General features: G+C 41.0%; 1 protein-coding gene across 6 annotated transcripts in view; it reads left to right on the top strand.

The window, feature by feature from the left end:
* Window positions 1-23,909, top strand: part of LOC135934953 (proton channel OtopLc-like) — a 62,255-nt gene that overhangs the window by 9,295 nt on the left and 29,051 nt on the right. For 2 of the 6 annotated variants that reach the window (XM_065476947.1, XM_065476951.1), the window contains exon 1: window positions 423-602. The exons of 2 other annotated variants lie outside the window; for them this stretch is intronic. In XM_065476947.1, the coding sequence (XP_065333019.1) occupies window positions 563-602 (40 nt within the window). In that variant the 5' untranslated portion in view covers window positions 423-562. Of the gene's footprint in view, window positions 1-421; window positions 603-13,030; window positions 13,229-23,909 lie in introns of those variants that run through there. 2 more of the 6 variants (XM_065476946.1, XM_065476950.1) reach the window with 2 other exon arrangements.

Here is a 23,909-nt window from a genome sequence, read left to right as displayed (position 1 = left end):
CTTCAACTCAATCCTCAAGGACTTGTTCAGTCAATGACGACGTTGAAAAAAGAAAAATAAACAATCTCCAACTCTCTAAGGTGTTTCTTAAATGTGCAAATATTTCGAAACGCCGATGACAGATTTGGAAGATGAGCCCCAGATTTCCAAGGCGTCGTCTCCGCACGCAGCGCGCGCTTTATACAAATTCGATTCGGCTTTCACTCCAAACGCGGCAAATGCCATTGTTTCAATCGGAGCTCATTTCAATGTTTCACACGCGGTGGCAGGACGGACGGAGAGAGAATCTCGGCGAGAACTAGTTTCTTTCCATTCACAAGAGTGAGCCTAATAAGCAGAGCGCAATTGTGTGTGTGCCGTGAATTGTAAAAAGTGCGCGACGATCTAGAGCCGCCGCCGCCGCTGCCGCCGCCGAGGAGACTCGCTTTGTCAGTCGGTGGCCTGCCTGCCCGCGAGCCAGGCGTATGCTGATTTCTTTATCGCCGCCGACCGTCCGTTCGTCCGTCTCAAAGTCTCGATCAGTCGGTGTGTCCGCGCGCCGGACGATGCACTCGCCAGCAAAATGGTGCGCAAGTACAAGTTCGTCACCGGCGGCTACTACCGTGAGTTGAATTATTCCCTTTTTTCGCTTCCAGGCCGGTTTTCGCCTAGGCTGTAATTAAATTTGTTTATGCGGTACGCGGCCTCCGCTCCGACGCCGTTCTCCTCGTGACTTGAAATCGGATCGCGAGGATGAGAGGCCCCTCTGAACTCTCTGATTGATTCATTTTCGCCGATATGGTTGCTGAGCCGACTGGTTTTCATATTTTTTTTGCACAACTAGGTTAATGGCTGCCGAAGTGAAGTAAGATAAAGATAACTTTTTTCTTTTTTTCGGTTATCAACGTAAAGGACGCCCTAGGGGCTCAAGTTGTTACCAAACTCAACCTAAAAGAAATATTTAAAGAAGACTAAAATTATAATTTCAGTAAATCGATCATTTTGTAGAATTAATTTTAACCAAATAAAGTTCATTTAAAAGTCTGAGCAATTGGCAACGTGGTCTCGGAGCCCGCCGGAGCGTCTGCAAACAAAACTCGGGCTCTTTTTGTGCTCGCGGCGTTTGTTACAAATTAAAGTCTGGCGTCTCCAGAGTCTTGTTACCGCATTTATACATGGCGCGGTGCATTTTTGCACGAGGGTCATCTGCATACGTGCCCGGCTCGTAGTCGGTAATTGTCTTTTTAAATATTCCCTTTCGGTGGCCGCTGCTGCTGCTGCCATTGTTTTGTTTGAGGAGTCATTCACCTGCACTTTTTGTGAACTTACGCCGCGCCAGCCTCTAATCACGCTAAAAAATCACGAGAGCAACCAAGCTATATAACTCGGCCTTTCGTCACGAGACATTTTAAAGTAGATTGATACTGTAAAGCTTAAAATATCATCAGGAATTAAGTTTAAATTTCTAAAAATTTTAACGGTTAAAAAATTTGTAGTCAAATCTTTAAGAATCGAGTTTTTTGTTTTTCAAAGAAAAAGAAAAATCGTAAAATTCTGGAATAAATATCTGTGGAAATCATCCCCAAAAATGTTCTAAAATATTCGCATAATTTTCAAATTGATTTTAAGATCCTCTTACCAAAATTAATTAAAATTTTATCTTTGGTGAGGAGTCAAAAACCAACTTAAATTGGTTTTGTTATTATAAAAAGTAATCTCAGCAAAGCTATTTAATCCAAGCTAAGCTTTATTCCCGAACAATGAGGAGCAGCACAGTTGAATCGTCGCCTTGCAATCCACTTTAATTTTTCTCGTCGACAGCGACTGACGTACTCCACTCTTTTCTTCGTTTCTATTACCGCAGATCTCGTTACGTGAGCGTGCGAGGATTGCCACACAGCATCAGCAGATTATTTATCGTGCGGAGGGGGAGGCTGCGGAACGAAATGCCGTTCTGGACCTACGTCACATTTGCTTTTGTAGCCGCTAGACAGGTCTCACGAAGCGGAAGGGAAATTTGATAATTTTCATGCTCGATATTCATTAATTACTCCAGCGGATAATATCGTTTTGACAGCGTGTCAATTGAAATAATGATTATTTGCTAAACAGCTTAGTTAAAAGGATGGAATAATACATTAGAGCGATAAAAATTTAAAAGTGTGTGAATCAATTTTATGAAAATCTTCAAAAGTCGATTAGTTGCAAATTTCTGATTTTATTTAAATTTAACATTTTAAAATCTTGAATAGAATTATTCCAAAAATATGTTTCTGTGGACTGTGGGTTAGCTCTGTTTCAAGTGAGCGCAGTTGCGGTTTGCTCCCAGCGCGGCTGGCGTGCAGAAATTTGGCTAAAATGTTGCAGAAACCAAATCCGACGATTTGTCCTAGCACTTTTACGATTGCGGTTGGGACGAAAAATCAAAAAGTGCGAGAGAGAAATTATCGGCGCCTCTCGAGTTACCCGGGTGTGATGATGACGATTCGGATTTCTCCCCGCAGCTGCAGGTAAAATAAAATTTGCGGTCGGCGCGCAATCGAGTTGGTCGACCCCGGCCGGCCGGTCGGCCAAACACGGCAGTTTCCTCGATTTCGAGAGCAAATAACGTGCTTGGCAGTCTCGTGCCCGGCGAGACTTGATTGAATCAGTCAGAAGCGACGACTGCCGCCGAGAGGACTCATTGCAGCGCCGAATTCGGAAATATGGAGTCGTATTTCAACAGCTCGTCGTCTGCAGCTTCCAACAGCTCCTTGGGTATATACTCTGTGTTTATTACATAACCTACTTTCGCGCGTATTGAACAGCCAACCAACCAGCTACCCGGCCAGCCACCGGCGTCGTCGGCGTTTTGTCGTTTTGTTTGCCGTGTACATACTCCGTACTCCGTGCCGTGTCTCGTCGACACAGCTTGGCCCTCGCTGTTTTCGGCGTGCGAGAGAGTGTATCGATTGCGGGTACCATGGCTTGACAAACGACGCGCACCAACAGTTTCGATTTTAAATTTTTAAGTGTTGCTTTTGGAAGTAATGCAAAGTCAAGTGGAAAGAGTCAAGTGCGCAGATTACGCGTTTATGCTTCGGGCGGCTGCGAAACTTATCGCGGTTTTCGCGTGATTTGGAGCAGAGGTCTAGACATAGAGGAACCAGTTAGTAGACCTGGGAACTTGTTTTCCTTAAACTCTATTGACGAAAGCTTTAAATTTATCATGAAATTCTTTTAAAGAAACGATACAAATCCGATTTTTTCTCAAAATGATTCTTCAATCTGGATTTTCCACCCAAAATATGTTAGAATCGTTAAAAAATCAAAGTCTCCTCAGCGGGGTCTAGATTTGAGATAAAATTTGTTCCCACTGCGCAGATACAAGATGGCGTCTGAATGTGGGAAACAAAAAGCTCTCTTTGGATTGCCGTACGAGTGTCAAGAGTTTGTTTTTACGATCCAAAAGACACAATTGGTACAAGTAATGCAAATTATGTCACAATATTGACCAAAACTTGGTTCTTTTCGCGAATTTTCACGTAACCGTTTCTTCGCGCCATACTCCACCGGACGCCATATCTGCGCGTCGCACGAACCTGGCCCCCGCTGCTCCACCCCCATATTCGATATCTCTATATTTCATCCTGAAATTAAAATTAAAAATAATTAAATTTGTTTATCTACCGATCAGCAAATTTCGATCATTAATAATTAATTTTGTATATAAAAATTTTTGTTTAACTTGCCCTAATACGAAAGGAAGTCGAGAGAGTAACAAAAATAACTTTTAGTGAAACTAGCGGGAATGAAAAGGTCTCCAGGGACTTGTCGTTATTTTCTACTACTCCAGGGCCAACTTAAATGAAATTACGATCGTCATCATTTACCGTCAATTAAGTTAACAAGAGCAATTGTTGCAGTAGACGGGCTTAATCGCTTCTAATGGAGTGAAACGGTCTCCCGGAAACTGCGCTCGGCAATAAAATTCCATTAAAAGCGGACATAATTCATCATAAACAGAAATTCAGGCTTTTAGGTGAAATTCAGTGGGCTTAAAGCAACGACTTTTCTCAAATTTCAATTTCAGCGGAAAATTTTCAGGAGTTAAAAGAGTCGTTCGTTTTACAGTCCTAAACAACCAACCAACTTTTGAAGGGAGACCAGAAAAAGATCCGGCGGAGAGCAAACGCCATGATTTTACTGCGACTTCAAAGCGGCCGAGCAGTGTGTGTGAAAAACGGCTCATGCATTTATTTATAAAACGCGAAATCGCTTTCCAGCGAGTGATTTCTTTCTGAATTATTCCGACTCGCGTCCGTTTATTTCTCGGCGCGGCACTTTCCTTGCGTAAACATTTTCTTGCTAGACGCGCGGCTGGGATGACATCACTCTTTTTAATTATAGCTAGAGCCACCCCTTTTCGCTCGAGACGACTCCGAGGGGTTGATTAAAAGTGAGAGACTCGAGAGCAGAGTGATTTTCGTGACTCACCCGCGCAGCCACTCGAGACGCGAAATTCATTTTTTAGGGGCGCGTGCTACCAAATTGCGCTCTCGTGGCGATGTTTCGCGTCGAGGGGTGGCGAAATTTTTTAGAAAACTACCCGCCCCCGGTGCAAACTATTGTTTTAGAGCTAGCTTTTATTTCTTTTTGCGCCGTAATGACGAGACGCTGCAGACGAATAATCACTCTCCACGCTTTTAATGCATTCCTGCATGCGCCTGCCTGCCTGTTGAGAATTAATAATTGGATGCACTTCCATGAAAGGCATTTGCTTGGGAATAAATTGCAGAGCGACTGTGGCGTGCCTATTTGGAAAAAAAACACACAAAAGCGCCGTTAATCAACACCGCGCGAGGCCATTTTCCCTTTTTTACTTTTCCATGAAACCACCGACCGACGGCTGGGTTTCAAAATGTCAGCATTCGAGCGTCGTCGCTCTCGGCACCTGCTGCTCTCGTTTTCCAACTAGAGAATCGATCCGTGAGGACAAATCACGCGTCGATTGAAAAGCCGTAAATCACTTAATCGACGTTATTTATATCCGTGCTTGCCATCACTCTTTTGCCATTTTCGGAATTACTCCACACTGCTGCCGGCCATTAATTTAATTTTTTGAACTCTATGTATATCTACATGGAATTTTATCTTTTCCATATTCAGTCGACATGCCTTGCAACTGAAAACTAACTTGCTCAAGTGTTTTTTTTTTTTGTCTTTGGGAAGACTAATTTAGCAACAGTATAGGAGCAAAAACATTTATATTTGTTTTGTACACTTGGACCTGTAAAGAGTTTCTGCTCGATTGTAACTATAAGAGATGCTCTCTATGCCCTTTGTTTAATGAGAAAATTTAGAAGGTCATGTAGTTTTTAGAGGAGTTAACAATTAATTACGATTATGCTGATAATTTATTCCAAGGTCTTTATGATGCTCTAACAATTGAATAAGGATATTTCCCGATCTTTTTTATTTGTCTAGCATTGCTTAAAAATTGATTAATTTGATTTAAGTTGACTTGAAAAACAGATTATTTTTAATTTTCAATTTTACCGTGGGATAAAAGGTACCTAAATCCCTCGTTGTTAGTTACTCGCAAAATGCAGCACTTTCTACTTCCCGAATCGTTAAATAACCTCGAGTTTTGACCTCTAAATCGACCATTGTCAAGAGCTTCCACTTATTTAGTCTTAATTTCGCGATTTTTGTATAATCAAGGGGCTAAAATTTCTTGATAAATCCAGATTTTTTCGTATTTCTGATTAGATTTTCGTTAAACTCCAAAAACTTGGAAAATGGAACAAAAGCAAATGCTAAAATAGGAAAAAACAGTTAGGTTTCAAAGCATAGGGAATTTTCAGAAGCCGAATTGATTGTTCTTACTTAGCTATTTTCCCGTAAATACCCAAAAAACTGATTTTTAATATCAAAGGAAACAAAATTATATAAACTACAATAATCGTTTTTCTGCAAAATAAAATATTTTTGCACACCCCAACCACGCCAATTTTGCTCGATTCTTAATATTACCTTGATCAAAACGGTCAGTAATTAAGGTGCTCTGTACTAAGTTCAATTGGTACAAAAATATTAAACAACAAAAAAATTTGTCGCTATTGTCATATATATTTTTTAGGTTTTTTAATACAAAAATCTATTTGAATTTGCCATCTTATTAAAAGTGCATTAAAAATAACATTTAAAACCCCCATTAAAGCTGTTGCCATACGTCTGAAAATCAAAAGCATCCCCCATGCCTGGTCCAAAAATACCCGTGTCTCGCCACGCGGAGATGCTTCCTGCGAGAACGTTTTTGATAAGCCCAAATCGGATTGGTGTTGGTGCTGTTTCTCTCTCGGCAGAGAGCGTCTCCCGAAAACATTTACCCCGCACGCAGCACATTAAGAAATTAAACTGTCGCCGCTGCTGTGTTGCTGTGTTGCTGTTGGCGCAGATAAGAAGCGGCGGCGTGTAATCTAAAGCGATCCTTGATGTGCTCTTCGGGTTTCCGAACTGCTGCGCTACACTCGATGACTTTCGCGGGAAATTATATGCACGCAAGGACACGCGCACGCTGGTAATCCTAGACTAATATATACAGGGCAAATTGAGTTTTTTCCTTCTCTCTGCGTTTGCGTTTGCGGTGCCGATCGGATGTCGCGCGCACCTCTCGTGAACTTTCATTCCGTCATTTGTCACGTGCCCGTGCGCGTCTATTTTGTTTGCCCGACGCATTCCCCGTCGCCTTTGTGCTTTCCTAAGCTTGATTTATGCAGGGTTCAGCACAGACATCAGACAAGAGGGTGCGCACCGGCGTGTGAAAAATGCACTCGGCGCTGCCATTGAATTGAACTGATTTCCATATTGGAATCGACTTCAATTGTAGGCGGCCTCTGCTGATTAAAAACGTGTGTGGAGAACATTTGGAGAGCCTTAATGGGATCACAATTGATTATTTTTCACATCAAAACGTCCAAGATTTCTACAATCATAAATAATTTTAGTCCAAGATATTTTTTTTTAATTAGAATAAAAGTTTTGAAGTAAAAATTATGAGTACGTTCGTTTACAGCTGTTATTGCCCCTCAGGCCTTGTATCAGCTTAGAACTTTGCGTTCAAAATACAATCTACACCACAGAATTCCCTAGTTGCATAAGTAATTTAGTGTTTGAAGCCGCCAACAGATGGCGCAACCGTATCCTTTAGTAATAAATTTAATTTTAAGGAATTTCCGCTGAGATTACAGACTAAATCCTACCACTGTGCATTCTCCACTAAATATGGTTTCTTTTGACATCCTGAAAACCAAAATCAGTCCTTCCATTCGCTTTAGAAACGTTGGAAAGGATTTTATATTTCAGAAAATAGTTTTTCACAATTCTACGGCGATTGGCATAACCAATTTTGGTTTTCAGAACGTCAAAATAAAGCATATTAAATGAAGAATGCACAGTGACAGGATGGAGTCTGTAATCTCAGCGGAAATTCCTTAAAATTAAATTTATTACGACAGATGGCGTTGGCGCCATCTGTTGGCGGCTTCGAACACTAAGGGTTCATGCAACTGGTGACCAGTTCAAAACCACCAATTAAATAATGTGCAAAAACGCAGAAGAAAGAGAATATAGCCGCAAAAACCGCCCTGCTAAAATTTAATTAGTCGCATATTTTATTCTATTCATTTTACAACAATTTTGGCAGGAAAAATTCTAATTCTTCGAATAAATAAATATTTTCGTATCCCAAAGCTAAACAAATAATTAATTGCTGTGTAACAAAAAAGTTCTCAGATCCCATCATAAAATGACGAAGCAGAAAAACTCATTTTTCACATCTCTCCAAGTTTTTTTCTTCCTCTTCTTCATCCCCACGATTTCTTGGGCCAAGAGTCAAGGGAATATGAAAAATTAGGCCGGCTGCCTCCTTCTTAAGAAAATTCCATCTCATTTCAACGCGTCGGCGAGTTTATAGAGGAGTGAGTGAAGATGCTGCCGCACAGTCGGCGGCTCTTTAATCCGCGGCGCGGCACACAAGTGCGTTTTTGTTATTCTGTACACTTTGTGTTCCGGTCCAAGCGAGAGCGGCCACACCCTCGTCTCCAGCAACAAGCTGTGCCGTCGAGCATGAAGGCCATGGAGACCCGCGCCGCGCGCACTCGCAACAATTCGGTCCCGAAAGGGGGAAAGCGGCGAACACGCTTTAATAATAATGATGCACTCTTCTGCTTCCGTGCGTGGGCAGCTTTCCGAACTTTTCGACCAGGACGCGATCGGAAAGGCATTATTTCGGGGAATCGGCCCGTCGGGCGGAAAGAGCAGCAACAGCGGAAAATTGTCTCCTTTTCCGCCCATCTGTGGATTTTTGGAAAGTAGTGACACCGCACGCGGTTCGGTAGGTTGCAGCAGCGGCAACAAAATCATCTGTGAAATTGGGCCCACCGACTGTTTTATGTGGGCGAATGAGTTATTGCCCGTCGTAAAACTGTCCTGCACGGCCCAATGCAGAAATTTACATACTGATTTTGAGCCATGAGGAACCACATGACGGCAATTTCAGTGGTGTAGAAATGTTGTTTAAAGCTGAAACAGCCATGTTGTATTTTTACGCTTCTTTAAAAAGATATTTTTAGGCCGATCGCATTTTTACCCATCATTTAATTGGCAATTTATCCTTTTTAATGTGGATAATTTGCAGGAAATTATTAAAAAATTAAATCTAATTAAATCAGGACCTTGAAACCATAAAATTTCAGATTTTGCCAAGCTTCACAAAAGATTAAACAGCTTGGCCATGATGTATCCAACGGTGTTTGAATTTTGAAATAAAATTTCCTAAAATAATGATTTTCGACAGGGAGACAGCACTCACCACTCGATTGACATTCAAACTTTAAAGCAGATTTTCTCGGAAATTTAAACAGCAATCTAGGAAAATAAATTATTAGAGAAAATGTAAGGCATTTTGACAAATAAATAAATTAATTTAATATTTCGCAGATAATTTTGTCTAGTCAAAATACAGAATTATTTCTCTTTGCGTAAAATTCATATTTAAATCAATTTCATGCGATAATTAAAATAATGTGACTATACTTTGATAAAAAATTCAATTAAAAATGCCTTTAGTTCAGTAACCAATGATTAATTCCATTTGATTGATCAGCTCTACGTGTTCATGTCACGTTGCGGTGGTCACGCGGGGGTGGCCACCCTCCGGCCACGAATGAGATGGCTCCTGTTGCCCGTGACAGGTGTTCCCCACGCACGCACACACGCCTGCACGCACTTCCAATTACGGAAGAGTGCAGGTGTATTTCTCCTATATATGTTAAATAAATAGGTAAAACGAGGCGGAGAGGAGCAAGCAGAAGACTCGTGGGCGCCACGCACAAATCATATATCCTATTTTAATTGGATGAGACATTCACGAGGCCTTCTATATTCTAGATCTGTCGTTTTAATTGCATCCAATTGGCACCAGTGGTGACCCGCTTAACTCAAAAACACGCAACAAGAACTTTTAAAATATAATAGAGAGGGACAGGAAAATTTTATGATCAATATTTCCAGACAGTTTTAAAAATTGCATAGAAAATAAAACGTTCCTTGAGGAATTGGCTCATATCCCCATTTTTATTCAACTATTCTGCCCCAAATAAAACCAATTTCACGAGGGAATTGTTTAGCAGAGAAGAAAATTAAATATTTTACCCTTTTATTTATATCATACATATTTTACGATTTTCTGTCTTTTATTCTGGACATGAATCGAATTGGTTTTTTGTGTGCGTGATCGGTCAGAGGAAAATGCGATGTGGCTAATAAAGGAGTCGGGGAAAACTCGGAAACGCACTTTCATGATATGTAATTCGGTCTGGTGCCTCTAATAAAACTCGGTGTGTTTATTTATGTATGCGGTGTGGTAGTGGTAGCGATCGTGGGTGCGAGATAAGCAGTCGTGTATGCATAATTACGGGAGCAATTCGTCGGCGGTCGCGGGGAGAGAGACATTTTTGTTTTTGTTTTGACGGCGAACGAGCGCGGTTGCCTTTCGTGTTTACGCGGCGGCCATCCTCTGGAATGAACGAGCCACTTTTTGTGTTCGAAACTCTTGCAAGCATAAAGAAATCGAATATCTTTTTCTGTTTCAATCGGGGCAAAAAATTTGTGGCGACTCCGCATTGCTTACAAAGCCGAGAAGGCTGCTGCACAATCGGCCCTTTGAGCAGTCGAGCTTTGAACTGATGCCAGTGGTCTCTCTCTGCACACACACTTCCAAGTACTCGCGCCGGTGTGTGTGTGTGTAAAAGAAGTGAATGAGCAACAACTTATTTCGAGACCACTACTCGGCGCGACCCGCCACTCGAATTCCTCGAAAATCGAACCGCTGCCCGGATGAACCGAACGGGCACGAATTCTGAAAAATTTTTAAATCCTGCCTTTCTGGCTTGTTAGCACCTTAAGCTCCCCGGGGAGGTAACTCAAAAGTTGGCCGTCGCCATGGAGACCAAAGGGTGTGCATGGCCGGAATGGAAAAGTGGCAATTTTGACTGCACCGCGGACCTCGAATTTGGATGCGGGAGGGACGCGCGGCAGATGCTTTTCTGCGCCTAAATGAGTTCACGTGAGGCAGGGGGAAAAGGGAAAAGGGGTCACCACGGCATGGGACACATGACACATGACACCGCTGCGCCAACATTTGCAGAGGGGATCCGTCAAATTCATTTCAAGAAAATTGGACGGTCTTATGCGTACAGAATAGCCAAGATTTTTAACTGTGTAAAACGAGGTTTTCTTAACTACTAATTCAACTAATTAATTTTACTTATTAAAATTTATCGGAGCAAAAGCATTTTTATGTTTTACGAAAAACAAACACATTTTTTTAAATTTTGCTCTTTTTAAATTATATTTGTAAAATAAATAGCTGCAGCAGGTCGGAGTTCAAGCTAATAAAGTTGAAATTTAATCCTGCTTGATGTGTACTGTACGTCCAAAACGTGAATCTATTTCCTTTGATGAGTTGAAAACTAAACGAAAATCCAGCCTATGAAGATAAAAGAAATGAAAAATATACATTTCTGCTGTTTTTAAATTGATATTAGCTGGTTAGGAAAGGTCAAGACGAGTCTAATGGTATGCAGTTTTTGCCATATTCTGACGGTTAGAACCCGAGTGTAAGGAAAACCTCTCTCAAATTTTCACACTAGTTCACAATTAATTTTGACTTTGACCTAGAGCATCAATTTTGGTGTCAGTTCGATCGGCCTCAGCGAGAGGAATTCAAAGAACACGTTATTTTTTAAATTTCAACTCTTGAGGTCTAAAAATTGTCTCTTAAACCCAGTAAAAATGATGAATTTGTCTAAACATTTACTTTTTCTGGTGTCTTTCCTCATGCCAATTTTGCCCTCGAAAGTTTCAGCTCAAGAAGTTATTTTAGTTTTATTACTGCCAGTGTGAATTTTTTAACAAAAATTCATGTGCCTTCACGAATTTGAAATTTTCATCTCGTCTTTCCAAATAAATGTTGTGTTTATTCATGAAATGTAATACAGGGCAAAACTTTCCGACTCTGAAACGCAAACGAGACAGAAAAGAAGCAGCGGTCGAGGCCTGGCGCGCGCTAATTAATTTCGCGCGTATAATTACCCAGCGGAGCAATCGACTGGCACGATCTGCGCATGTTTCACGAGCAAAAACCATAAAGCGGGGTCGGCAAACTCGCCGGCCGTGTGTTTACGTAACATGCGATCTAATAATTCCGCCAACAACAACAGCAAGACGACTGTTTTTTCGCCGTAATTGCGCCATGTATTGCAGTTGCGCGCACGAGAACAAACATTTCCACTCAACGCTTTTTATTTGAGGATGTATTTCATTTTATTCACGAATGATGCAGTGTGGAAGTAATCTTGCTGATGCCACAAATAATTAATATCGTGGAGAAGCGGCTTGTTTACGTCACCGTCCGATTGGTTTGATTCATCGCCAGTAAACAAAGTCGTTAATAATTTTGAAATATTCGCAGCTGTATATTTTTTTCCACAAAATCAATTTAATTATTTGATGACTGTAATAAAAGAGTATGGGTTTTTACATCAAATTTATTTTTTTCATAGTTTTTCTTCTAATTTAATTGGCATCAATAAATATTTTTAGTTGGTTTTCGTAGAGTATTCAGAAGCCATTGCTGGCCTGGAACAAACTTAATATCAATCAAAAAAATTTCATATGAATTTAACTCTCACAGTAAAAATCAGAAAAGTAAATTTTACATAAATTTATAAATTTTCTGTTCAGATACTTAAATTTTATTGAATTTCATTAGCAGTTCAGAGGGTTCGACGAATTAGTTTTTGGCAAAATTATTGAAATCGTGTCACCAGGGAAAACTTTTAATTATATTTATCAGTTCCTGCTTAGCTCTGTCTGGCCGATTAGGGCAAATTTTAAAAAATCTTTTGATGATGGCAATGTTGCAGCAAAGTTATTAAAAGAAAATCGATTAAATCTTCAATTCCTCAATTTAATTTTCAGCAAATTTTTAGACGATCTCTTTGAAAAGGAAAAAATATGAATGCCTTTTCTTGCTGTAAACAGCCATGTTACTCTGTAAATTTATTTCTAAAAATTAATCCAAACCGAGAGGAATTTCCACTGGACAAAAATAATCAAATATTTAAATTATTTTGGTCAGTTCCGGTAACTCTCGGGAGGTTTTTTTTTAATTTTATTTAATCAACTAGACCAAACAAGCAAATTTCGAAACCACTCACGAGACTGTTGCCTCATCTAATTAAAACACCTCTTGATTTCGAACAATTGCCAAGAATCAACGTACCGCTGAGTGTTGATCTCTCTGGTTGTTAATTAAAAAATCACGCCGGTGGCCGAGGGCGGCGCTGGTTGCGTCGAGAAAAAGCAGCATCAAGTTGATATAGTATAAAATAATATAAATGCGCGCGACGGCGGCGTTGGCGGCGATACCTTGGTAACAGTGGGGTAGTTAGTCGCTTTGCATGAGTGTGTGTGTTCGGATGCGTGTGTCTGCGTGCCGAGGGGGTTGGCCAGCGTGATCGATAAAATAAAAGCCTGTGCCGCCGCCGGCTCCACTTTCTCTCCGTCAGTACTTTCTGTGTTGTGCTCCTCGAGGGTTCTCTCTCCGCCGTCGTCTCCCTGCGTTACTAACACGCCCTAAAGACACACTCCAGCAGCATCAACCCCCGCGCGTTTGATACACACCTGCCTTGATCTCACAAAGGTACACGGGGGCTAATTTTTCTTTTGTTGCTTATATTTTCCTTGCTGCCGGCGCGATGAGCAGAATAATCGATTTCGCTGAGAAGCCGGCGCCTTTTCCCCAAATAATTTCTGGCTCGTCGTTTTCGCGATAGTGGATTTTCGTCTGCTTTAATTATCCGTCCGGGTTCATTAATCTGCGCTCGTGTTTTGACGGGCAGGAAGCGGGTGGGCGCCCTGCCCTGCCCCGCCACGTGCGGTCTGTACTCTCTGCACCGCGCGGATTTTGATATAGTATTGATTTTCTTACGCTCTCGCCCATTTAAGATTTCACGGGGTGCCACTTGCAGTTCAAAATCTAATTCTTGCGCATTATGAGGGATTTCACTGCCTAATGCACAAAAATCTGTTGTTGAGAGTCCCGGAAATTTGCTTTTGGTTGTAGTAAAAAAATTAGATAAAATCAACAATAAAATGGTTTGCGTGAAAAACTGTGATTTAATTTGTTGGAATAAATTCACAGTAGGGCAGATTCTAATGATATCAACCAGGAAAACATGGTCAGTGTTGTAAGTTTCCTGCATGTTTAATTTTTCTAATATCATTCATTGCATGTTTTAGAGCATATCAGAAAATCTGAAATTTTTCTCTTTGAAAATCTTAATATTTTATAGTAACAGCAAAAAAGTCTAAGCTGTAAAGCATTTCTATCTCATGGAAAAAAGATGCGTTTTCTTTTTATCTTTTTAGCCGTACATCTTTTGCGGCATTCTGTTTGTTTCGCCCTTAACAGGGCTATTATTTGGCTCATAAAATCAGATTTTTTTATTAAATCCACGATGCCCGGTTTGGCACAGCTCCCAGCTAGCCGGCTTAAACGGCCGTAAAGTGTTAAAGAAAATATTTTTACAGTCCAATTAATCTTTAACAGCGAAACCAATTCCTCCGCAATTTATTTCGTCTAAATCTCTGCATTGTAACTCTCATAGCTTCCAGTCTTTGATTAACTCTTGATCCAGTTAAAACTTTTAATCAAAACATTTTTCGCTTGATTAACTCGAGTCATTTTGAACGCACTGGGGCAGACATGATCAATATCCAAGCTATTCTCATCGGCTTTCGAATTAATCCGGCGAGTCCTCTGTCCCGTCATGCCCTAGTCGCTCTTTCTCTCTTTCTCTCTAATGCAATTAACTGTGCAGGAATTTGTTCGTGCCATCCGCACTGCTGCCCGATCCAGCCCTTAATTCGCACTCGCGATTTTATATGTATTGGCCAACGTTCGTGCGGCGGCACACACCCGAATCGATTTTCGCGCCTTTTGTGCCAACTCTGCGGACTCGACGCCACTGCTGCTTTCTCGCCATTGTCCCCGAGGAACACATTTATTTATCAATTATTAAACGTCCTGTGGAAGCACAAAGGCTGGAGATCAGTGCGTTGTCGGTTCTTAATTGCATTTCATCGAATCCTGATTTAATTTACTAAAGCTTTTTGAATTTGACCGTATTCTCTTTTAAAATTTAAAATAAATCACAGTGTTATTAGAATTGTCTGAACCAAATTTTAATTGAAATTCAATTATTTACTTTAAGGTCCCCGTATTTTAGCAAATTTGTAGAAAAAAATACAGGCAAATATTTCGGCTCTCGAAGATTTAAAATTTCAAAATTATTTTAATAAATAAAAATAGCGTCTAAAAGGGAATTTAATTTCAAACATTAATTTTAAATTATTTGCACTCAAATACTGAGTTTGTAAGATAGACAATAGTTATTGCATTTGAAAATAAACGAATTAACTCAAAATCTAAATTATTAATTTAAAAAAACATGTTTAAAAACAATTAAATTTATTTTTGTTTTATTTATAAATATATATCTGTCACGATAGCTGACATTGCAATAGCGAGCATTTATTTATGAGTTGATACTTAGTTATCAGAGATTAATTTTTTATTAGGGTATTCCGTAAATTTAGACGCAAAAATTTAAATAGCGCCCCTAAAAATTTATCGTTGCCATGCACTTTAGCAACTATATATTCGTTTGATTGACTAATCCAAATCGAGTTTTTCATTGTGAGGGGAGCATTGAAGAACAGGGACCGCCATGATTTCATGCAAAGTAGCTAAGTGGTGAGGTTGTACGTACAGACATCCCTGCTCGCAAAGCCTAAAAAGCCTCTCTTGAAATCACGAAAGCACGCACACGCAACGAAACCATTTAAAGTATAGCAGAAACGCAACCAACCCCTCTTGAGAACAAAAGTCCACGGAATAATTTATAGTCACTCCACACGTAGACCATTCAGGTTGTACGAAAACTTTCGACAGTCCTAAATAAATAGCACGAAATAATTTGGTTCTTGTCAGAGATAATCATATATGCCGTTTAAATACCATTCAATTTCACGAATTTCCCTTCGATAAACAAAAATAAAGAACCCATGATTAGCTGTCAGAAAGTTAAATACCACCCGATAATGTGTGTTATTTCAGTTAAGGATTTTAAAAAAAAAAAATAGTCAGAAATATGAGAAAATAAACAATATTTAAATTCCTATATATTTTGCTTTCTACATTGAAAAAATAATATGTACAGTTATCTAAAAAGAAAAATTATAAAGAAAACCGAAAAATTTCCCCCCCCCCCCCCGTGTCGACGATTCTCATCTGATTGTCATTAGTCGTCCATGTGCGTTCTGTTACTCAGGTCACGCAACGAGGTCTGTGTCTGTACGTCGACATTCACGAGAGGGGCCGTGTCGCGTCGCGGCGTGAAAAAATAATCTCGCGTGTCGAGCCCAGTGTGCGAAAATACTCACGCACGTACAGCTGAGAGCGGGGTCCATCGCGGCCGCCGCCTTTTTGTTTACCACTTGATTTATTCGTTTCGGAAAGGGTCCCGTTTGCTGCTGGCAACTGGTTGCTCGTGCGTCGTATGGGTCGGGGTAGGTGCCCTCTTCTCTCTCCTTCAACGCCACTTAACGCGAATTGTGAGGGTGGCGCGGCGGCAATTACCGCGAAATAATTTTGACCTTTCGCCACGAACCGAACAGCCCAAAACGAAGCCAATCAACAAGTAGGGCGAAAATGGGACGGGAGAGTTTAAATTAGATTTAAAGGGAAAAATAAAATTCCATATTATTTATTTTTTCAAAATTCACCAGTGTTTGAAGCCGCAAACAGATGGCGCCACTGTATACTTTCGTAATAAATTTAATTTTAAGGCACTTTCGCTTCGATTTCAGACTCAATCCTGCCACTGTGCATTCTTCACTTAATATGCTTTGTTTTGACATTCTGAAAACCAAAATCAGTTAAGCCAATCGCCGTAGAATCGTGAAAAACAATTTTTTGAAATATAAAATCTTTTCCAACGATTCTACGGCGAATGGCTGGACTGATTTTGGTTTTCAGCACGTCAAAAGAAAGAATATAAATTGGAGAATGCACAGTGGCAGGATTGAGACTGAAATCGCTGCGGAAATTCCTTAAAATTAAATGTATTACGAAAGTATACGGTGACGCCATCTGTTGGAAGCTTCGAATACTGAGGTTTATGCAACTGGTAAATTAAAAAAATAAATAAAATAATTTCCCAGTGTTAATTGCTGCTAAAAGATGACGAAACTGCCAAATTATAATTCTATTATCGCCAATCTCGAGAAAATTTAATAAAATAAAAGTGATTATGTAGTTTCCACTGGGATTTGAAGATATTTTAATCATAAACGCTCAGTATCAGAAGGGCTAAAATTTTGTAAACAAACAGTAGTGTCATCTGTTGTGGTGGATTTTTACCTTTCAAAAATGCCTCGCTGAAATTAACATGTCATCTTTCTCTAAGACGAATTGATGACCATTTAAGCAAAATAAATTACCGGAGTGGACGCTGGAAAGTCATAATTCGCAGCAGGAGGTCTTCCATTTCACGTATATGGGCTCTTGAATGGGCTCCGAAACGGTCGATTAACAAATCTTCTGCTCGCAGCTCGTCGGGCCGTGCGCATCCATCAGTCGGGATTAATATCAGCAAGAGCAGAGAGAGTTATTTTCAAATGCGTGCACTGGCCACCCGGGATAAAAATAAAATATCAGAAAGCAAATAAAGCTGCGTGCACCGGCATCGCGGTGCCAAATTGCTTGAATGGCGGCCAAGAAGATGATGCTAAACGCCATGCTTCCCACTTTTCCTCGATCCAATTTCGCGTAATTGGTCGTCATTGGCGGGCCACCCGATCCCTTTCTTGCCCGCGCGTATTTTGTCATTTGGCCCGAGTGTGCGCCGGGGGTGTGTGTGCGCAGGGATGTTTTACGAGCTGCTTTTCCTTTTTGTCAGAACGGCCTACTTCCGTTCTCCAAGCCGTACGCACCAACACACATTAACTATAGAGAGTGTGTCCCCGAGCTAAAAGTGCAGCTGCTGCTGCTCCCTGGACCGAACAGGAAGGGTTGCGAGTAATTATTTGGAGCTTTTTTCGTTTCTTCTAAGAACAGGAATCAACTCACTTTGCTCTTTTCTTGGATACACACCGATTTGACATGAGACCAAAAACCATAACTCTGGGCTATAAATTTTAGAAGGGTTCGTTTAATTAACGTTCGGTTTTTGCCAGATATTAGATACTATGTTTTATTTATGCTAAAATCCATGTCGAATTACTGTAAAGATGCAGGTAAAAAGCTCAAAATTGAGGGGAGTACGCAATGGCTACAGCACGCAAGGTAAAGCAGCTCCTGCTTTACCTTGCGATTTCAGCGGTTTTTCAACCTAACCAGGTGGTGCGGCGTGTCAACTGTGTCCATGAACGTCTGCTGGTGTGGAAACAGCCGTCGGACGGGATGGATGATGCCGACACTGTCCGAGGGCCGAGTTTTCCGGTCTGGATTTTGCTGCTGCACTTCGGACGCTTTGATTCTAGAGAAAATCGCATGGCACGCAGGCGACACCGGCAATGCAGGTGCGAGTTACCAAGGCTACGTGCAGGTCTAGACATGATTTACCTTCCTGGAATTCGCTCGACCCGCTCACCGTTGCAATTCCTGCTAAGTGCCAAAATAATAACAACAGCTACTATAGTGAAAGTGTTTTGCGGTATGGGAATTTATTTTCTCATCCTCTTGCTCGCAATGGGGGACATCGAACGGAACCCTGGACCGACATCTGAACTGATTGAGACCCTGAGTAAGCTGCTGGACGAGAAACTGAAAGTGACTAACGATGCGATTGGGGATCTGCGCGGCGTGGTTGAAGGATTCGGCGATCAGCTAAATGAAATCAAGACCGAAGTTGAAGAGCTGAGAGCAGAGAAAAATGAACTCGCCAGCCGTGTCGTTCATCTGGAAAAGCGACTGGCCGTGCAGGAATCTGAAAATCGTCGCCGAAATATGGTTATTTTTGGGATCCCGTCTAACGTTACACTGGAACAAGCCCTTGAAGACGTTCTGTTCAAGCACCTGGAACTGGAGAAGCGCCCACAGGAGCAGCTGGTAGAATCTGCATTTCGCACTGGCAGGCCGGACGGTCGTGTTCGTCCCATTGTGGTCCGCTTTTTCAGTCAGGAATACAAAGTTAGAGCGCTGCGGATTGCCTACAAGTTGAAAGGGACGAATGTGGTGATTTCGGACGATCTCACACCGGAAGAGCGAGCAGTAAAACGGGAATTAAACACAGCGAGAAAGTCGGCCCTCCAAGCAAGCGTACAAGTGAAGATGCGCCGCGACCATCTGCTCGTCGCTGGCAAAAAAGTTTATGTCCAGGATACGCGAGTGCTTGGTTGGGTCGAAAAGTACAAACAACCGGGAGTCCTCCACCATGATGATGATGCAGACGAGTGTGAGAGTGCGTCGGCCCCAGCTGCTGACCGACCAGTGACCAAGAGGAAAAAGCGGAACCGTGCAGCAGCGCAGCTCTCTCCTGAAGAGCTGCATGGGCCTCCTGAGCCCCAAGCTGGCCCGTCCCATTCGGGTTTTGCCACTGCGCCCCTCAATCAGCCAGAACAAAGCCAGACAAAGGCGGTGGGCAATCCTCGGAGGGGCAGGTCGGCGCGGAGCATCGAGAGGCTGAAGACCACCGAGGCGGCGAACAGCAGCGGCCAGTCGGACGGGGAATAAAGAAGCCTGAGCTCTTTGTCAAAGGTGAATCAATTCATTTTCAGTGTGATAAACAGTTTTTGCCTACCGATTTTATCAAAATCATTTGTTTGAACGCACAATCTATTGCAAATATTAATCACATGAGGTTGCTCAGACACTTCGTATCTAATAATTGCGTAGACATAATCGGAATCTCGGAAACATGGCTAAAAGAAAAGCATGATATCGACCAACAATTTAAAATTGAGGGTTACAAGTTAGTGCGGCATGACCGGCCTAAAACACGTGGCGGCGGCGTTGCTTTTTATGTTAAAGAGGGTATTAATTTTAAAATCGTGCTGCAGTCAGAGTGTACACTTTCTAGTTCAGCTGAATTCATTTTTCTTGAAATTAAGACAGAATCCAAAAGTTTACTGACAGCCATAGTTTACCGTCGCCCTATGAGATGCGTTAATTTTGACGCTTTTTTTCAGACGTTGCACAGCCTATTTCCACTTTTTGATAATTGCGTAATAATGGGTGATTTCAATGTTAACTTCGCGGAGCAGTCTGGACAACTCGATGGCCTATTAAATAATTTTAGTGATTTCGCATTGAATCGTTTGCCAATTAATGATACTCATGTAGCTTTTAATTCGACTACCACAATAGATGCAATTTTTCTCTCGTCTAATTTGTCATGCGCCGCTTTTGGGAAGTTAGCTAATCCACTCTCTCACCATAGTGCTCTCTTTGCGATTTTAAACGCCAAGATTGTTTTGAAAGATCAAGTTGTGAGATCCATTCGCGAGTTTCACAAAATTGATCTTGAAAAACTTCAGCAGAGATCGCATGAGATCGAGTGGCATGAGGGAATGGACGTGGCTTCTCTTGATCAGCGCGTCTCAAATTTTTCAAAAAAACTAATTTCTCTTTTTGATGAAGTCGCGCCCACAAAGAAAATCGTAAAATCGGTAAAATTTAAACCCAAATTAAAAAGAGACATTGATGAGCTTGCGAGAGAGCGGGACAAAGCGCGCAAGGTAGCCGAGAAGAACAAGTGTCTCGAGTCATTTAATAAGTATAAATCACTCCGCAATAAGGTTAAACAAAAAACGCTTAATTTCAAAAAGTCAATAATTTTCCAGTCCTTAAATGAGGTTGCTTCAACTAAGCACATGTGGGGCAAATTGCGTGAGCTAGGGCTGATGAGAGGAAAGACGGGAGGTGCGGATTTTCCTATTCCAGTGGATGAGCTGGTTGTTGGGCTCACGGTGCGGCGGCGGGCGGAAGTTTTGAGTCGTATTGACTTGGACTTTCGCCTGCCTCATGCAATCGTGGGCGGTGAGAAATTATATTTTAGTCATGTCATTCCACTGGAGGTAAAATACGCACTTCGCGGAATAGTCTCCTCTGCTGAAGGAGTGGACGCAATTTGTACCAAAATGCTTAAATTGACAGCTGACTCAATTTTGCCATCGTTAACAAATATTGTAAATGCCTCTTTACAAACAGGTCACTTCCCGTCCGAGTGGAAAAAAGCTATTTTAATGCCTCTACCTAAAGTTAGACACGCGGTTGCTTGTAATGATTTTCGGCCTATTAGCGTCCTGTGCACTGCGTCTAAAGTGCTTGAAAAAATCGTCCACGACCAGCTGATTACGTACTTAAATATACATAACGTGATAGACGAGTTCCAGTCCGGCTTCCGCAGGCAGCATAGCACGACCACAGCGCTTTTGAAAATCTCTGAGGACTTGCGGATTTCTAATTTCCGTGGTGAGGTAACCCTTATGGTTTTCCTTGATTTTTCAAAGGCGTTTGATTTGGTCGATCACGCTCTGCTGCTCAGGAAGCTGACGCAGCTAAATTTTTCTGATTCAGTTTTAAATTTTTTTAAAAACTTTCTAAGTGAGAGAGAACACGCGATTCGTGACAAGGACGGAAAATTCTCAAGGTGGGTCCGCATCGAGGCCGGAGTTCCTCAGGGGTCGGTGCTCGGTCCGCTTTTGTTTTCCGTCTATACCCACGACGTAGTGTATCTCTTTCAAAATCGGTGTAAGTACCATATGTACGCAGATGATATTCAATTGTATATTAATTGCAAGCCTGAGGAGTTGGAGCACGCTATTGCGGTTATGAACAATATTTTGTGCGACGTGGTCGCCTGGTCGGAAAAGCACGGTTTAAAGCTCAATCCGCGCAAGACGCAGGTGCTAGTTGTTGGCTCTGAGAGATCGCACTCAAAGCTAAACTTGGCGCAGTTAAGTAAAGTTAAAATGAACGACACTGAAATTCAATTCAGTGATGAAGTGGAAACTGGCTGTGTTGAATTTGACTATAGTGACAAAGTAAAAAATTTAGGAGTTGTTTTTGACAAGCATCTGAAGTGGGTGGGTCAAATTTCTAAAATATTTCAAAAAGTTTATGGTTCACTTAAAAATGTAGAAAAATTTCGAAATGTCACGCCAGAAAAAATAAGAATTAAACTAGTAAAAACTCTAATGCTACCCCATTTTGATTATGGTGATATCGTGTTCTGTAACCTTAGCGCGGAGCAACTGAATAAGCTGCAAGTTTTACAGAACAACCTCATGAGGTATATATTTGACGTCAAACGCGGGCAAAACTTGTCATCTTTGTATAAAAAGTGTCGTATCTTAAAGATTACAGACAGACGTCAATTGCATGTATTAACACAAACACATAAGATTTTGTACAATAATTGCCCTGAATATTTAAAATGTTATGTTACCCCCATGCGCGATGTTGACTTGATAGGCAGGTCCAGAGCTCATCGATTGAGGCTTCTGGCTCCGCGTGTAAATGTTACTGTGCCTGAACAGTGCTTCCAAGTGCAGTGCTATCGTCATTGGAATAGTCTTTCACCAAATTTGTGTATGAACGAGAATTCAAGTGCATTTAAGAAGAAAATTGAAGAAGCAATATTCTCAAGCTACCATTAATTATTACTTCCTTCCAAATGTTGTTCCTACATAATTGTATCATTACTTTATGGATGTGTGCTGATTTGGGGCAGAGTTGCCCTGTCAGCCCATAATAAACTTAAATTTTGAAACTAAATTTTAGAAGGGTTCGTTTAATTAACGTTCGGTTTTTGCCAGATATTAGATACTATGTTTTATTTATGCTAAAATCCATGTCGAATTACTGTAAAGATGCAGGTAAAAAGCTCAAAGATGTACAAATATTTGAGCATGGAATCAATTTTTATTCCATTTCTTGACATGATTAGGCCATTAAAAAACTGATGGATTAAATTTTAAGTGGGACACTTGTTTAAGGTTTTTATTCATATCAATTTCCTGTTTATTTTCTAAAAATGTGTGAGTAAATAGAAAAAAAATGCTGGAAAGCCCTGGAAAAAACATTAGATTTAAAAACACCATGTTAATTTGAGAAATTAAAAACAAACATCGCGGTATAAAATATTATGTAGGTTTTTTTATTATTATATTGCCTTTTTTATTTATTTTTCCTGTCATGTAGGGCAAAGGATGCTATTTTTAAAACTGGTGATAGTTGCGCTATAAAGAGCTTCTTAGAGGTTAAGTTTATTAATTTTGCCAATAATTATTAGTATTCAAATTTTTATGGATCTAAAAAAGAATTGCAGGACATGGCGGTCTTGCCAGAAATTTTTGGACAGTCATGTTGTAAGTTTTCCACCCTTTTGTCACACTGAATTTTTAATGGTTTTTGGAGCAAATTGAGATTTTTTAGTCGGTTTCTTAGTCGATTCAGAGGGTTTGAAGCATAATTCGCACGTATTGGATTTTTTTCATTTCTTCCAACGGCAAAAATGTTGTACTTCTCAGAGCAGATTGTTATGCTGATTTAGACGGTTTTAATTTATTCTAGAAGTTTTAAAATGGTTTTACGTGTGGTTCAAATGGCTTCTGGGTTGCTCATCATTTGAAGGTCTCGTGATGATTGGAAGCTCAGAAAAAACAATCAGCCGTCTAAAATTCACACCCCATGCACTAGTGCATAGAGTCCCAAAATTCAAGAGTCAGAGACATGGGCCCGGATTTGGCTGTATAATTATAACACGAAATTCTTTAACAGCTTTTCATCTTCAACTCCATTGAGTAAAAACGACCAGATGAGCCTGAGGCAAGACTTGTTTAAGATCCCCAACTGAAAAAAACGATCTTCCTTAATAATTTTATAGTTTCAGGAAACATAAATTCATACAAATTTTTGAAGCTCTAAACAACAAACTTAATTCAGTACGTTCTACTTGAAAGCAACAAAGCTGGCCGAGCTGTGCAATTAAATTAGAGTTGGCAGCCAGACTGACACTTTTCGCTGCGCAGCGCAATTTTCGCCCCGGGCACGCACGATCTCGTCTGCCCTGTGTGCTTCATGTTGCAGGCCCTCAAGAAATGAGACTTATTCCTTTGTTTCCCTCGGCCGACTTCCTTTTTTTCTACTCTTTCAATTGCTCCACTCTTCGCGTGGCAGCGGCAGCAGCTTTTATTGCGCTGCACGTCCGCGCGGCGTTCTTTTGCCCACAGCATCATGGTCTCCGCACAGTCCGCACCCACGCACGCAATGCGCAGAGTGAGCCCTTTCTTCGCCGCGGCGCCCCTTGCTCGCT

This window comes from Cloeon dipterum, chromosome 2 (assembly GCF_949628265.1).
Source record: "Cloeon dipterum chromosome 2, ieCloDipt1.1, whole genome shotgun sequence".
Taxonomy (NCBI): Eukaryota; Metazoa; Arthropoda; class Insecta; order Ephemeroptera; family Baetidae; genus Cloeon; species Cloeon dipterum.
This window is presented reverse-complemented; position numbering and strand designations above follow the sequence as displayed.